At 35.6% G+C, this 17408-nt stretch overlaps 1 protein-coding gene across 6 annotated transcripts in view; it reads right to left on the bottom strand.

The window, feature by feature from the left end:
* The window catches only part of LOC121737990 (probable nuclear hormone receptor HR3), a 93629-nt gene extending 81567 nt beyond the window's left edge, over positions 1-12062 (bottom strand). Inside the window, exons 1-2 of one of the 6 annotated variants that reach the window (XM_042129813.1) lie at positions 11863-12062; positions 5947-6114 (exon numbers count right to left, since the gene is read on the bottom strand). In XM_042129813.1, the coding sequence (XP_041985747.1) occupies positions 5947-6037 (91 nt within the window). In that variant the 5' untranslated portion in view covers positions 6038-6114; positions 11863-12062. Of the gene's footprint in view, positions 1-5931; positions 6700-11862 lie in introns of those variants that run through there. The other 5 variants (XM_042129797.1, XM_042129846.1, XM_042129854.1 and 2 more) reach the window with 5 other exon arrangements.
* Positions 12063-17408: the final 5346 nt, after the last annotated feature.

Below are 17408 nucleotides of genomic sequence, written 5' to 3'. Positions count from 1 at the left end.
ACCGCTGATTTTAATATTATGATGAAATTTGGTATAGAGCTATTATTTTATAATAATATAATGTGCACGAAAATCATGGTTTCTATCCCGGTAAAATGAACATTTCCTACGTGGTAAAGGGAGCTTCAACGCAAATAAATTTCGGCCAACAGTAAGTTTTTTTTTAATATACTTATTTGCTTTTGCTTCTAACTAGTAATATTCAAGGTATCACAAAACACAAGTTCTATTTTCTATCGTATTGTATAATCGACAAGCTCCTTCAATCGTGTTTGCATTTCTCACGATGTTTAAGGACAACATAAGTCTATGTACTATCAGAGAAGTTGATTCCTAGGCGAATGGCGCCTAAGTAATTTGGTCGCGTTAAGTCAAACCCATCCGACCGATCACAGCTAACATTGAATTGACATAAGCCGAACAAATGACGTAGGTCCGTCAACTGCCTAGGAATCAATTTCCTCGATGGTACAATCAATAAAATACAATTATATATACATCCACTACAAGTTAACTACTGTAATTCTCGCGATACCTAAGTAGCGGTTAATTTTACACACTTGTAGGCTGTAAAGTACATTAGCCATCACTATGTTAAAGTACAAGAGCATTTCAAAGACTCCAATACTCTGCCGTATATGATACCTACTATAACAAGAAAAGAAATAATTAAATAGGATATTTACATCAATGAAATATTTCAAAATTCAAATGTCAAAATGGCCCCAAACTACCACAAAATAGTGCTTTCTAGTTGACCACTCTTTAAGCCTACCAGCTCGGGAACGATCGTGCCCTTGAATTGACAATGTATCAAATTAATTTTCCGACTTTCCTGTCGCCACAATAAGTCATTATGGAAGTGAAATTCGACCTTGGCGGTCGTGTTTTAGTTTTCGCAACGTCCCTTCAAGGCGACAACATTGATAGGCGAAACCGGGCCAGCAGGTGTCCTTGTCTGATTAGAAAAAACTACGCCAAAAAATAGGCCCTAACAGAGAGACTAGGTTTCGAGTTTCAACATCGAGGCAGATTCTGATTAATCGAATTTCGCTCGATGAAGCACATACATACTGCGTGAGATGGTAAGTGACATTCGAATTTCGAGGTATGCGCATCGGGATATATAGCTTCTAATACTACGAGCTACATACGAAAAGGAGTTGAAACTTCCGCCACTAGTATAACAAAATCTACGGCCATATTTTAGACAGATTAAGAGTAAAGTCTCTAATTTCTACAGAAAAAAAAACCATCGCCGGCAGCTATTTATAAATTAGTTTTACTGTTGTATATACAAGTAGCTTGATTAATTTAACATAATAATTTAGCAGTATTGCACAAAAAGCCAAAACTCAAACTTATTGCTTTGTCTTGGTGTTAGCAGAAAATGATGTATTGTAGTTGTTCTTATCTGTTGAATATTATAAACAATGGTTCATAAATTAACAATAAGCTTGAACTTTTAGACTGTCTATTTTATTCATAATGTGAGGTATAGTGTTAAATATGTATAGTTTTAAACGTTAAGCTAAACCACTACAACCAACTATGGCACAAAGATGGAGGTTATTGTTGTAAAATGTTAGACTTATTGACAAGTATTGTTTCAACGACCATTCCATTTGACTTGTCAATGTGTGACGTCATCGGCGCATGCGTACGCGCGTGCGCCAACTTAGCTATTGATAGCAGAACTAGGATCGGCCGGTGCTGCGCTTTATAGCTGCATGTACTGGAGCCAGCGCATGTGCAAGTTACTGGCAAGGAAGGGAAATATTTTAGGGATAGTGAAAAATGTAACATTTAGAGTATTAGTGTTCTTTAAGAGATGGAAATACGTTTTGTGATCCAATATTATATAAATACTAAGATTGTTTGAGCTTAAATAAAATAGAAAATAAATTAAGTATTACATATTACTGAATGAGCAATGCCTATTTGTGATCCATCTTTATGGGTAGTACAAGTATTTAATTATTTAATTCTGGTGAAAGTAAATGAACGCATTTCCGTAGGCTATAAATTAATACTTATATGAAGTTTACTGTTTAAGTAATCAGAAATAATAAGCATAATAAACAAGAATAAACTATTAATAAGAGCATAATAATATTATGTAATCATTATCACAGACTAATTTCTCATTAGAATGTGCCAGACAGATACTAACAGGGTTATCTAATAAGTACAGTTCGGTATGCGTAGATATTTATTTAAAAGCACAATTATAACATTAATTTATTTACTTTATATTAATTCACATTTAAAGAAATGAATACTGTAGAAAAAGGTAATATTTACTTTTCAAAAACTTTACTACGAATTCACGTAGAGCGCCTACGAAAAAAATCGTAGAGGCCTCTACGCGAAATCGAGATCAAAAGATTTTTATTTAACAAAACTTTTAGTTTTTTTTTTCATATTAAACCATAAATGGTATAAATAATTATACACACGAGTTTTACTGGACTTGCACAAAGTTTCAAGCCAGTAAGCCGTGAATGTAAGCGCAGCACTGCACTCACACTAAGTATTATCATATCACTACTAAGACTTGGTACCTGGGCGCATGTTACACGTACGCGCATATATTAATTTGTACTGCGAAACCGTCTTGATACTTGTGCTTTATTTTTAATCTGTCAACGCCTGTCAAAAACTTTACAATGCTATTTTGCTTCAGGCGCGTTTTTTAATCAAGACGTTATGCAAGCGAAAATCATAACCACTTTTAATGTGATAGCAATATCATATCTTTGGTTGTATGGTATCTAATTATTGTGAAGTAAAAGATAAGGAAAATAGAAAATAAAAAATATATAATCCAAAATGTCTGATATTTTGAAAAGGACTATACAAAACTAAGTCAAATAAAGATTAAGTTCTAGTATATGATTGCTTAAAATTTTACTGCATATGTTTTTAGCCCGTCTGTAATTTTCTTGGAAAATCCAATCATTCCAGCAATTAATTATTTCTGATGCCTTATTAGAAATTACAAAATAGTCGGAGAAAAAACAGATGTCAATAAACTGCGAAGGCTGCGGCAAGTACCAAGACGAGTCGCACGCATCGAGGCGGGCGCTATATGGGTCTTGGCCAGGCAACTTTTTCTTGCTAGTACTAAACTAACGTTTGCCTGTCACATGCTTATGCTCTCCTGGTATATACTTGTTAGCTAATTTTGCTAAGATACATTGAATTTAATGTCTTTGCTACTAGTTGTGACTATAAATTGTTTGAAATAGTTTCTAAATTTAGATTTTCATGCTTTATAAAGTATTTTGATTGGTTGAAATAATATCACGTAATTCATTTTAACGAATAAAGCTTGAGAGTTGCCTCGCTTCAACTATAATATTATTGTATAATAGTGTATTTGTTTACTTAACTTTATCTAAAAATCTAATTGGCGGTGTCAGCGATTTCCAAAATGGCGTCGTTCGAAATTTGAAATGCATTGTCAACTCGTGTCGAGCTGACAACGCGATAGAGTCGCGTTTCCTGCGGACGTGCTCGCGTCCACTCAGCTTAATTATTAAATAGCTATTGTTCGTACAATTTTTGTGTTATAATTTATTAAGTAAAAAATATATAGTTAATGGCTCTATAGTAACATTATACACTGGAGCTTCAGATGATGCCCGCAATTTGTGAAAAATATACAATTGTACAATTTCACAGATAAAAACTCCGTCATTTGTTCTTTCTCAGGGTTACGGTATATTTCGACTAAATTTCACCCATATAATTTCAGCGGCTTAGGCGTGAAGGTAAAATCTAGTAAGACTTAAACATGCCAGATGAAGAATAAAACCATAAGGCTGGTTTTATCGCTAAGCGTTACCCCACATACATCTTCGAACGCGCGCGCTCCACCGGCGCTGCCGAAACGCTTAGCGATAAAACCAGCCTAACAAAATATTTTTTTAACGAACTATCCCTTTCTACTCGAACAACACGTCACCTACTGCATATTTAATATTTGCGTTCTATTTATTATAAGTAATAATTGAATGCTGCCTATTGTCTAATATCATGGCCTATTTAACATTAGAAATGTGACCAAACCCGCTGGGCCTCAAGCGGCGTACAATTTTTACCGACGACGTATTATATAATAACCTGTTGTGGACGCAAAAAAGAAAGTATCGCATTTATTGTTTTAACTATCAGCCTTCAATATAATCAGCTGTCTATTACTTACGAATTTAGGTGGTAAATGCCATACTATGAGGGTCTATACTCTTATTGACAAGGTTCTTTTGGTACGTGGTAGAAATCAGAAACAGCCAAATTGCAAAATGACACTTCGGAGATAGATTTGATTTATAGTTACGTTAATATTATTATCTTAGTACAATTTTGTATGTTGCTGAAATAATTATGCTGGTGTCATTTTAAGTGATTTTGAAGAAATAGTATCACTTAAAATCGGTGAAATACTCTTTCAAGATTGCAGCAATTTAATAACAGCCGGATTTATTTATAAATTAAGTAAGAATCTTATGAATCAGCGCAACGAACGAATGTTAATATAAATTTCGCAGTACGAATCCTCATTTTAGAATTGTATGACAAGTTATTGAGCTTTTGTAATGTTTGTACCAAAAGTTTTAATATATTTTCAGTTATCGTGTCTATTTTTAAGCATTTATCTGTTTAAATATAGAATTACTGTAAAACTTTTTTAAACGCATAAGGGCAAAGGACCAGTCAAATTTGTTCACAACTCGAACAATAAAAAATAATATCCATAGAACTGGTTGCGTTCTGTTATTCCACGTTATTAAGTTACGCAATGGAACGTGTTTTTAAAAAAAGAAACCAGATTTCATAGCGGTGCTTTCTTGAAACTGGCATGCAAAATGCCATTCGATTATGTCCTTTATTCAAACATGGAATGTTCGAGTGTGAAAGTATTCGAATTGACATTTGGCGAAAAAGTTAATTTTGTCTGTGGTTTGTGTAATGTGACGGGCGTTGTTTTTTACTTGCTCTATTATTGTTTATTTTTCGAAACTCATTTGGCAATGTAGATTCTAGTGGTCTTTGATTATTATTGTTACGTACCATGCAGCATGAAATAAGTAAGACTATAGACTATTGCCACATTTGAACCACCCACAAGAAATAGAAGAAACTTATAATCGCTTGTTTATTTTAAGCACAATATAATAATGCCTAATTGTATGCGTTCTAAAATGTTTATTTTTCTCTTCCCACATTTAAATATCGTGTAAATCTTAACGAGGCGGTTACGTCATAATGAATATAAGCGGTAACAGTTACCGAATTTTAATTCGTTACTTTCTTTCAATTGCATAACTGTGAAATGAGAGACAATTATTAATACTGGAATGGAAATGTTTGGGAGAACTTTCTAGACGGTATTTTATGTGAATTTTGCACACGCAATTTTTTTACGCGCGTAGCGAAATTTTTTAATTGGTTTAAATTATTTTCGATGGATGCACAGAGGCTGGTAATCGTTTAGCTATTTTATAACTTTTACAATAAAGTTTTATTCGCAATTACCCCAATCCTCATATTATCACGCATTGATTACTACTTGTATTGATTTTTATATTTCTTCAAAAAGTGAAATAATTGAATTTGTATTAGCATAACAATATAGACATGTATTATAAGATGCACAATGACTTAATAACTGGGTTATTAATCTAATAATCTAGACATTAAAATGGTGATTTAAATATATTGGAACACTTATTATTTTTAGTAAATCTAAAAGTGTAAAGTAAAATAAGTTGAAAGGAACGTGTTCGTGTTCCGTCACGTTAGCCCGCCGTGTTCCCCAATTAGCTAGGCGGCAGGCAGGCATGTGCCCGCTATCGATTTCCTACACCACCTGATGGCAAGTGCCAGCGGAACACGCGGCCGAACCTGTAATCAATGTGAAATTACCTTTAATGCTCCCACCTGAAGTGTGAGGTTGCTGGGTCTGCTGCACGTTACTCTGGGACTCCAGCTTGGTGCTGACGGAGTTCCACATGTCGAACATGTTCAACATGGTGGGCCCTAGCGGACCGGCGCGCTCTCACATAAACTTATCCATAGCACTCAACGTCCATCCGTATTTTATGCGCACTGAAAAAACGAGTCTCAAAATTGTTCGTCCGTGGTACAAAATCTTAAGGCTACGTCACTGATCCCCGGTGTATTTGTATTGCGATTTTTATCACTATTCAATAAATACTTCTATATATAAACTTTCTCAAATTTTCAACTAATGTAAATACTATAATTTGTAATTCTTCTACATTTATTCGGTTAAATATCAGTCTAGAAATTCGTTCGTAAGGTTGGGCTCATTTGCTCGGGAAGATATACATTATAAACGTGATTATGACCTATTTGTGATTGTATTTTAAAACTATCGTTTTGTGATTAAATACTGCGTAAAAAGTGATTAAACGTTTTCGGAAAAGACTCGTCTCATATATTGTCGAGATAACTATAATATTTTGGTGTATCAGATTGTGTTCCTTTTTTGATGCCGGGCCGTTTTTTCTTCCTCATAGTTTGTATCATCGATTTTGGTCGCGTTAGTCAGAATGCGAATTCACTGGCCGGTGCGCACATTTTAGAAAAAAAAACAACTGTCAATTGGAATCTTTTTGAAAATCGATTTATGCGGCGTTATTGCGTTGTAGTTTAGAGTTTTTTTAGCCGCGTTCTCGGATGCACTGGAGTGCAGTTGCAGGGGGTTTCAGCTTCAGGCCGGCTGCGGCGGGGGGAGGGGGGGTTCGGAAGCGTTGTCCCCCGCTGCGCATGCCTGGAATCGATCCCGCTAGGTGTTGGGAGCTCGTGTATAGCGCGCGGCTATGGCGTACGTATATAGAGTCGGCTCTGTGTTATGTCATTCACTTTGATATCGTTCCCGCTATACTTATGTGTAGGCTCTCTGCATGTTTCATTCTATTCTCTTTGTTCGCTTGATTATACTTTGTATAATGTGACAATTATTATATTGACGCATCTTTGCAAAGTGTATATTTTTAATAAAATATTCATTTGTTTCTATGCGCGAAAGTTAGACCACGAAAAAGCTAACTCTGTAGGCATATAGGCGTATATTATTCAACAATTCTATATAAATTTTAGATTTCAAGAAAGTTGAAACAGTAGCAAACTAGCAACGGATCAATATTCTTGGTGACGAAATATTCGAATACGAATATTAGTATCCAAAATAATCGAATTATCGAATACAAATTTAAGGGCAGTCACGCTTTTTCGGTTAACGCTATAGGACGACCTATGTATATGTAGGCAAGTCAATAGTTAATTGTTATACACCATTGTTAGGAGATAGTCGACTTAGTACAAGCTAAATATAGATTAGTTATTATTAGCAACAAAAATATTAATTTTAGGGTCACACACCGGGACACAACGATGGGGGCGCACAGTTGCATAACAAATTGTACCTTTTTTATGTTGTAATAAATAAAGTTTAATTTAAAATCGACATTAAATTTTTGCATGGCCGCGTCGTATTAGGTTTCGTTGTGACTGACCATTATGTGACAGTTGTAACCTGTAAGATAAGATTAAAGTCTATTGGGTGGCAGTGATTGGGTTTTTAGGATAAATGCCGCCACTTTACGAAGAACTCTGTAGACATTTGCATCCAGAGTTGACACACTCACGCACCCGTGACAATGTCATCCAAGTGCCACAACACCCTTGTAATATTGTGTCTTTTTCCATGTATAAGTGTCAGTGTTACATGTGTAAAAGTTTGTTTGTTACTCACATTTAACAGATGAATATTAGTTGATGTCGCTGGATTACCTACACTCAAGAATTGAATAAAATTGTTCAACAAAGCAGATATTAATTCAGACTCGTATGGTACAAAATATTTGTTTGCTTGCATTAATTTGACGACCTCTGTGGCTCAATGGTTGAATGTGTGGCAGCTCAAGCCGGGGGTCGCGGGTTCGAATCCCGCCGACCGAACAAAAAGTTTTCATCGTTCCCGGGTCTGGATGTGTATTAAATATCTGTATGACATAATAAAAATCTTAAATATACGTATAGTATTAAAGTATTAAGAATATTTTCGTTGTCTGGTACCTGTAACACAAGTCCTTCAGGTACTAAGCACGGGGTCAGACTGACGTGGTGTAAAGCGTCCATAAATATTATATAGGCTCCAAAGCTCCTGGACCGATTTCGATGATATTTCGCACAGTTTTAAAACGACCTTGAAAGGACAAAGTTTACTTTTCTCGCAGATTCAATACATTTTCATTGGAAAACGTATAGCTTAAAATAAAGCGCGAATTAAATTTAATGAATTTTCTAGTATGCCTACGCCCCTTAAGCGTGCCATGTAGTTATAGTTTATGTTACAAGAAATGTAAATATATATTATATCTATTTATCGTATGTTATAAATATAGTAAACTTCAACTAGTGCAGCTTTCGAAATATACGCCTAAACCTAAGAAAGAATCATGATTTTGAATATGTTCGTTAGTTTAGAGTTTAGACGATATGTGACAAAGACAAATAAATATTATCTTATAGACATACATAAACATAAAAAGAATAATTAATAACAACGTATGAATGATAAAGTTATTAAAATATCGTAGCATATGCGAAGCGTAACTGCCCTTGAAAAGACTCCGTCGTAGAGGGTCTACGAGATTATTAAAACAGCTTTTATGTTAATTTATATAAAGTTTACGTTATTTTGTTATATTATAACTGTGGTGGTATCCCCATTTAGTATTAAAAAGTGTTGAAATTAATTTTAATTTGTTGAGATTAATAGACATTATTATGAGAGAAAAAAAGGTAATTGATTTAATAAATTTTCAATTTTGTTTTTAGTGTATTATGGAAATATCAAGATAAAACCGTGTTATATATTATTTATAATAAGTGTAAAGTGAGTCATCAAAGATTGTCCAAAGAATTTATCTAGCGTACGAAAACGTACGAAACGAACCAGTCGGTATTACAATAATGAGTCGTCTATGGGCTTTTCGCCCATATCCTTTGTTTGTCGCCATTTATATAATTTGTTCAGGACTTTTGACATTAGCTATGATGACTCACTACAAACTTGTCATGAATACAATGTACTAGATCAGAGAAGTTGATTCTTAGGCAGATGAGGGACCGTAGTTTGGTCGCGTTACGTCGTCAAACCCAGCCGACAGACCACAAATCACAATAGCTTTGTCCACATTGTGCCTTTTTCTGTTCGTCAAGGGCATGCGTTATAGCGCAGTCAACAGCGAACTGAGGCATGCCCGCGACGCATGCCCTCTGATCGTATCCAAAACTTTCACTTTGTTATTAAAAATGACAGTGGGCGTTGCGTTTGTTGACGCATTCAGTTAATGAATGCGCCAAAACGAAAGTTGAATGAAAGAAGATGACGAAAATTGAAGACGAGAGCGCATAGTGTTGATATAGCTAATTAACATTAAATTGACATGATCCGACCAAATGGCGTTGGTCTGTCAACTGCCTAGGAATCATTTTCCTGGCCTCCAAAACTAGTTAAACAGTCCAAAATATAATATTTTGTCAATAACTCTGATGACTCACTTAATACCAGTATCAATATAGACTATCATATTTTACCGACTTCCAGTAAAGAGGAGGTTATATGTTCGTCTCTTTTGACACTAGCTCGGAAGCCTCACTTCAAACTCGCGAATACAATGTAGAAGATGGAGCGCGAGACGAGGCACGGTGTTCGGCGCGACATTACGCAATACGTTACGCGCCGCTCACGCACTCATGCCTCAAGCTATAGGCGAGAGCGATATAGCTTTGTTCCGTTCCGCTATATTTTGATTTTAATGTCAACAAGGGTTAACGGATATTATATGTTATTATTTCTCGCTAGTTCGTAAAGAAATACATTTGCAATTTGGTTTTAGTGGAGTTTTAAGTTTTTGTTAAATAAGATCTAAATTAAACGGATTTGTGTACATGTAAGGACATGTGGTATGCATTCTTATATGGATTTCATTTTAGTACTCTAATGACGTGTATACCCACTTTGTATTAACTAAGCTTTAATTGATAAACACTAATAAAACACAATTTTCTTGCACTTTTTCCACTGTATTATACAGTGGAAATAATACATAATACAGTGGAAAAAGTGCAAGAAAATTGTGTTATATTAGTGTTCAACATGAATTTCCACCAAGAACCAACGGTACAATCAATTACATATATTAATTGATAAAAAGAGATAAAAATATACTATTCGAAAATGCTTATGTACTTTTCAAAATTACACACTTTTCTACACACTTTCATGAAATTAATCATGTTTATAACAAAGTAAACAGTATGATTAACTGTTTATGCAAATATCAGCCGCTCGTGACTTGAGTCGTGTCCGAGTGAAAGTTTCGTTGCCAAAATCTGATGTGAAAGTGAAGCGAGAGTTTGATCGATGCAATAATTATTACACATTATAACAGATACGCTAAAAGCAAAAGGCGGATGTGGTTTGGGGGATTATTATTTAAAAAAGCAGGACATGCAGTTTTTGACCTTAGCGGGAACGACTTAAGGCATGGATTTGGACAATGGTTTAGATTTACAGCCAATGTTTTTTTTTTGTGGCAAAGATTTTTTAAATCAGCCTGAAAGGGCAACGGTTACACAGACAAGATTTAAAAGGACTCAGGGAAATATTTTAGCGAAACAGTCAAAAACTTTCCAAAGCAATGGTTGAATTAACTTTGCGTTTGAGTCACACAAAGAGTTACACAGTTTTACGACCGTAAACAGTTACTTCGATTTAGGTTAATGCGAAAGTACGTGGAGAGTTCAAATACTTTTATCCTTTAAAAGTAGATGAACCTTAAAAAACCGATGATAATTAAAAAAATCTATGTTGAAAATGACACTATTTTTTCCTCTTATCTAGAGATATAAGTTTGATTTAAGTAATATCACAAAAATTAAAGTGCATAAATATAATATTGAAGTGTCAAAACATATATTTCCCCGGGCGTACGCGGTTGATACCCAATATTCAGGTTTTAGAATTGCGCGCTGCAAGGACGCGCCTAGATATTTTACTACGTGCTGTCAGACGCACTTGCTCCTAACTGGTACTTAACCCTTTTTCCTTCTATTTGTTATTTATTTATTTATTTTGTATAGATATTTTGCAAAATCATTATTATTAATAAAAATAATGAATGCGCTTTTATAACAATGTTACTGAAGGACCTAAAATTATGTTTATTGGTCTTTTGTTCATATAAAGCTCTGTATGGCAATGTAATATAGCAGGCTTGAATCTCCGACTGTTTTTAAATATGAGCAAACGTTAAACTTGGAGCACGCGTTTCGTAATGAGTACATTACACACGCGTTATTACTCAAAGAATATCACCCTCAGTTCTCAAGGAAAGTGACAATATTAAGACTCCAGTAAACAAACGCGACTCGGTCGACCCAGAAAGCCGCGAACGAACTGAATCAGATAAAAAATTATCACCTAAAACAAAAAGCGCCCTTCAAACCTGAGGAGAAAAATATTTCCCAAGAGTTTCCTAACGTCGGACCTCCTTATCTAACGCGAGGTCGAATTTATTGTTCTCTCTCTCCCACAGTATGCAATACATCTCATGCAATACGGGACCTTGGTGAATTGCAAGTTTCGTGATAGCCGATAATTGTATGCGGGTACCTAGCTCGAGCGAAAAGTACTCGATTTTTCCAACGAAAGACGAAAGAGTCCCGACCTAGACGCAGTGGTAACGTAGAGTTACGAAACGCGCGAACTCGAGGGTACGACGGACGAACAATCTTCAAATGATTATATATATTACTCACATCCAACGCAATGCATTTGATACAATCCAAAGTCACAGATCACGAAATACAGGCACAATGCCGCTACGCAGGAATCCAAAAAAAAAACACTAGTGACAGTTAAGTCCTCGATTGCAATTTTAAATTTCGAATTCGGCTGTCAAATTTGAAAGTTTCGGCGCGAAGAGCGGCCGCGCGCGCGCGATCTGCAACACAAACTGAATTTTGTAAGCGCAAGCGAATGGTTTGGCTCACGCCGGCAGGCCGGCATACGAGGCAGGACTGTGAAGGTACTGGCCACAGGCATTCGGTTGATTACATTTGACGAGTCGTCTAGCCGAAACAACGTAACGACAGGCTGCTGTATGTTTTTAATTTTTACACGAAAACTAGCAAAAATTGCCCAAACTATGCTCAAACTGTGTTTCACCAAAGTAGTGGGGAGTGATCTAGGATCATTATACACATTCGCGGACACCCAAAACCGATATTGAATCATAAACATAATCACAGCATTAAAAACAAAACATGCGAGCAATTTTTCAGCCCATTAGTCCGATCTATATTTAGTTTTTCGTGAATCACTGGACCCTTCAGTGCGAAATTATTTTTTATTAACCCTTTGTAGGTCGCCCTCGTATGACAGGACATGTAAAGTCCATTGAGCGGAAACCGGGAGGACCGGTCGGGGGTTAAAAAACCGAGGGGTCAAACTCAATGGACACCATTACCGGAGACCAGATACACCGAGGGGAGATGAGCAAAACGTCCGTAATTAAAAAATTAAAAAAAAAACACTATCTTGAATCGAAAATACCTTCGAAATTTAAATTTGCAAAGAGTCTGAGTAATTTTTATTTTTTTTTATATTTTAAGTAGCAACTTTTAATAAGTTTACTTGAATATTTTTAAACAGGTAGGCAGGTTACTTAGCTATATACTATCTACATTCTACAAATTAGTTTTTCACAAATCATTCAACTTTCTTCATCATAAACAATCTAAGCATGAAAGTTAAACGACATTGTTCCTATTACGAAACCTATTTAAAGTGAAAAATAAAAGTTCTAAAAGAACTGAATCCCTTAATCTGCATAAAACAAAATTGGAATTTTTCTAAAGAACGAAGCCTCAGGAATGCGCTGGATTTATGAAATCGGTATAAGTATCTGTGACTCTCGGGAAAGGACATAGGATAGCTTTCATCGCAGCAAAATGTACGGTTCAAACGTAATTTCTGCACGAAACTATTATGAAATATGAACTGAACTTTATAACTTCCATAATATCAAGAACGACTCTGTTGTCTATGAAATTAAGGCTACTTATTATATGGCCACTATCCTAAGATTCCGTTTCCGATTTCCGTTTTAGGGTTCTGTAATCAACAAAACTTTTTGGTTAAAAAAGGTTGACTACGGAACCCTAACCAGCTGATTGATAGGGTATTAGTAATGATATTTAAAAGTAACATTGTCCTACAAATAGAACAATCCATATTTCAGAACCATCAAATCAAAGTATGAAATCCTTTTTATCTCTGTTCACTTTCGAGATTTTTCGCAGATAAAATTGTTGTTCGTGTTATCAAAATGAAGCTGCTCACAAAAAATTAGCTTGATATTTGATAGTAATTAAAAATATTTTTTCTACGGAACCCGGACTTTACGAACATGTAAATTATTCTGTCTGCTTCTTACAGACAATGACATAAAGTATAAACCTCGTTTTTTTTTTTTTTTTAAAGATTGTGTTTCTTTATTCAGAGCTGCAGGAACGCAACTTACGCATTATAATTCATTAATCTGAGACGACTACTGTATAGTACCATGCAGCATTACTCATCAGGTGATCGCCAGCTCGTTCGAAGAAACCTAGCTGACGAACAGCTGATCCGTCGATACCTCGGTGACCCAGTTTCGCCGATAGCGTTATCAGCTATCGCGGTCACTGACCGATAGCGCACCGTCTAATATTCGACAAAACAAACACACAAACTGACCTGGATACACCACGCTAATATGTCCTGTGCGATGTGCAAAAGAACAGACACATTTACGCGTTAAAATGTGACGTGGGTGAGCCATGCTTCGGCACGAATGGGCCGGCTCGACCGGAGAAATACCACGGGCTCACATAAAACCGACGTGAAACAGCGCTTGCGCTGTGTTTCGCCTGTTAGGGGATTGGGCCTCCGGTAAACTCACTCAGAGTTTACCGGAGGCCCAATCCCTTAACCGTTTCCCTTCCCTACCCTCTCTTATTTTTTTCTTACTTTTCCTTATTCCCTTCCCTATCCTCCCCTATTACCTCTTAAAAGGCCAGCAACGCACCTGCAGCTCTTCTGATGTTGCGAGTGTCCATTGGCGACGGAAGTTGCTTTCCATCAGGTGACCCGTTAACTCGTTTGCCCCCTTATTTCATAAAAAAAAGGATGAGAAATAAACATTCTGCTAATGTGTCCTGTTCAGTACACAGGGCACAGTGAGAGGACCGCGAAGAAGTGAACAATTTGCCGTAGAACAGTGTTTTTCAACCCGGGGGGTCTACGCTCTCGCAGACCCTCTGCCGCCCTCTGGTCACCAGAGATCGAGAGAACTGTTTCAGAAAAACAATATACGAGGTGTAACAAAACTAAGTGATAATACTTCGGTGTGTATGTGTCCCCTGTATAGAGTTCACTGTGAAAGTAGCAGCGCTGAAAGAAGCCCCCCGAAAAAAGTTACTCTTTCAACTCTATAACTAGCTATTTGACCGAGCTTTGCTCGGTATTCGATAAAACACGAATAAAATGACATTTTCTAAAAATTATTCCTAGCTAGATCGATTTATCGTCCCCGAAACCCCCTATATACTTTCATGAAAATCATCAAGAATTGCTCGTTTAAAGATATAAGATAATATAGCATACCCACTTCCCACACACACCCTAATGTATTATCACTTAGTTTTCACTTGTAGATTAAAATTCAAATACTTTATTTGCAAAACAAATATACAAACAATTTTTTATGAGTACCTTTTTGATGTTTTATGAAAAAGGTTGATAATAATTATATTAAGTAGGAGAAATTGAAAAAAAAATCAAAAACCAAAAACGCACGTACAAGATAAAAAGGTGGGGGGTCGCGAAATAGTTTTTCATACTAGGTCGTGTCAAAAAAGGTTTAAAAACACAGCCGTAGAAAAGTCAGTTGGGCTGAAAGATTAGTGCTTTGTGAGTTGTTGCCAGCAAACTTAGGCGAAGTTCGCTTATGATAGCTCCAGCATATTATATTTGTTTTTGGGATAAAACTATTCCATGTCCTTCCTCAGGATTTAAAGTACCTTTATGCCAAATTAGACCGAAATCGATTCAGTGGCTTTAGCTTGGAGAGGTAACAGATAGGACACCCAGTGTAGAGTTAAAAACTCTATAAGAGCGGGTTGCACCAGAGGCGTATAGTTATGGTCAGTAATGGTTATAGTAAAAGCTAACTTTAACTTTGACCACAGAATTTGACAGATGACAGCTGGTCCGACAAGGATTTAAATGAACGTGGGCGGGGGCGCTGTTGGTAAAGGAGAACTGTCAAAAATGGCGTTTTTGTATGATGACAACGTTAGTTCCTTTTGTCGCCACATTCATTTAAAGCCTTGTCGAGCTTAAGGTTATCGTTAAATATAGCGTCCGTTATTGACTTTAACAAAAGATTTCACATTTTGCATTGTCATTAAAGTTAAAGTTATAGTAAAAGTTACAATTAAAGTTAAAGTAAGTTGGTGCAACCAACCCTAAAACAATTTCAGTATAAACGAAGTTGAGGGCATCATATTATAGCTGTTATCAATTATTATATCATTTTATAAGACGTTTCCTGCAATAAACTTTTTATCGCACAAGTCCTACATTTTCCGTGATAAAAACTAGACTAACTACAGTCTGTCAAGAAAGTAAAGAAATTAAAAAGTGGTAACATCGTAGTGTCATCCCTTTCAAATCAATCTAAGAAAAAAGGGATGACACTACGATGTTGCCACTTTTTAATTTCTTCACTTTCTTGACGGACTATAATATATTTGCTCATAATTCATCCAAATCAGCGAAAAACCTTAAAGAGGTGACAGACAGACTCACTAACGCATTAAAGTAAAAATGGATAATATTTATAACATAATATTACCTGATTTACGTAATTCGATACTATCTGTGTTTGCATTTTGATTATTTCACAACTATTCGCTGACTGGCTATAATAAGTATGGCGCCTTTTGGCTGCAGGCGTATTTTCTTTACATATATATTTTTTAACTATTTTACCAAGGAAATAAAATTAATATTATAGTTTTTTACTCTATTATTTTTTCGCCTTGGACTTTTTTTATAAAGTAAGGGGTAAACGTGCAAACGGGTCACCTGATGGTAAACAACTACCGTCGCCCATGGACACTCGCAACATCAGAAGAGCTGCAGGTGCGCTGCCGGCCTTTTAAGAGGGAATACGCACTCTTCTTGAAGGTTTGTAAGTAGGACTTTTTTTTTATATTAATTGTTTATAATTGCTAAGAAGCGAAGAAAATACGTTTTATTATAAAAAAAAAATACTCTATTCTATTTTTATGATTTAAAGTAGCTTATACAGAGTGTAACAGAACTAAGTGAAAATACTTTAGGGTGTGTATGTGTCCTTTACTATGAAAGTAGCAGCGAAAAAATACCAGCAAAGTGAAATAGCATTTTATGTGATTTTTTATAGACAAAATACTCTTACAGCGCTGCTGCTTTCACAGTTCTTTCTATACAGAGGACTCATACAAACCCTAAAGTGTCATAAATTCCTTGTCACTTAGTTTTGTTACACTCTGTATATCATAATTGGTATTCAAAATGTAAAAATAAAAGAACAGACATTCCGACAATCTAAACAACTTTCTGATGTGAGCAACAACACTATAATATTTTAGAGGCACACAAAATAACATTCGAATGTATTATTTTCACAATGTTATACTTAAGATGTTGTGTAATAATTTATTACATAAAGACTTGTTAAAGTGATTAAAACATTACACACTCATACATTTTAATAAAATAATGAAACATGCTAGTCGATGTTAAGAAAGTATAATAATAAGAAAGGTATTTACCTTGCAAAGTCAATATTGTTATAAATTATAACAGAAAGAGGACTTCTGGCGCATTGAATACTATACTAGAGGACGCCCGCAACTCCGTTGCGCCACGCCGGAACTGTACATTTTTTGGGATAAAAACTATTCTATGTCCTTTCCCGGGACTCAATGTATCTCCATGCCAAATTTCAGCAAAATCGGTTCAGAGGTTTAAGCGTGAAGAGGTAACAGACAGACACACTTTCGCATTTATAATATTACTATGGATAATATATATGGAAGTATGGATTCATACGTCATGTCTGTCTGTCTGTCTGTTATGCTACACGTCACGCTTGCGCCGCTTAACCGATTTTGTTGTAATTTGGTATGCAGATACTTTGAGACCCGGCAAAGGATATAGGATAATTTTTATACCGGATAAATCTACAGTTCCCGCGTGATAAACAAATTTT

This window comes from Aricia agestis, chromosome 2 (assembly GCF_905147365.1).
Source record: "Aricia agestis chromosome 2, ilAriAges1.1, whole genome shotgun sequence".
Taxonomy (NCBI): Eukaryota; Metazoa; Arthropoda; class Insecta; order Lepidoptera; family Lycaenidae; genus Aricia; species Aricia agestis.
This window is presented reverse-complemented; position numbering and strand designations above follow the sequence as displayed.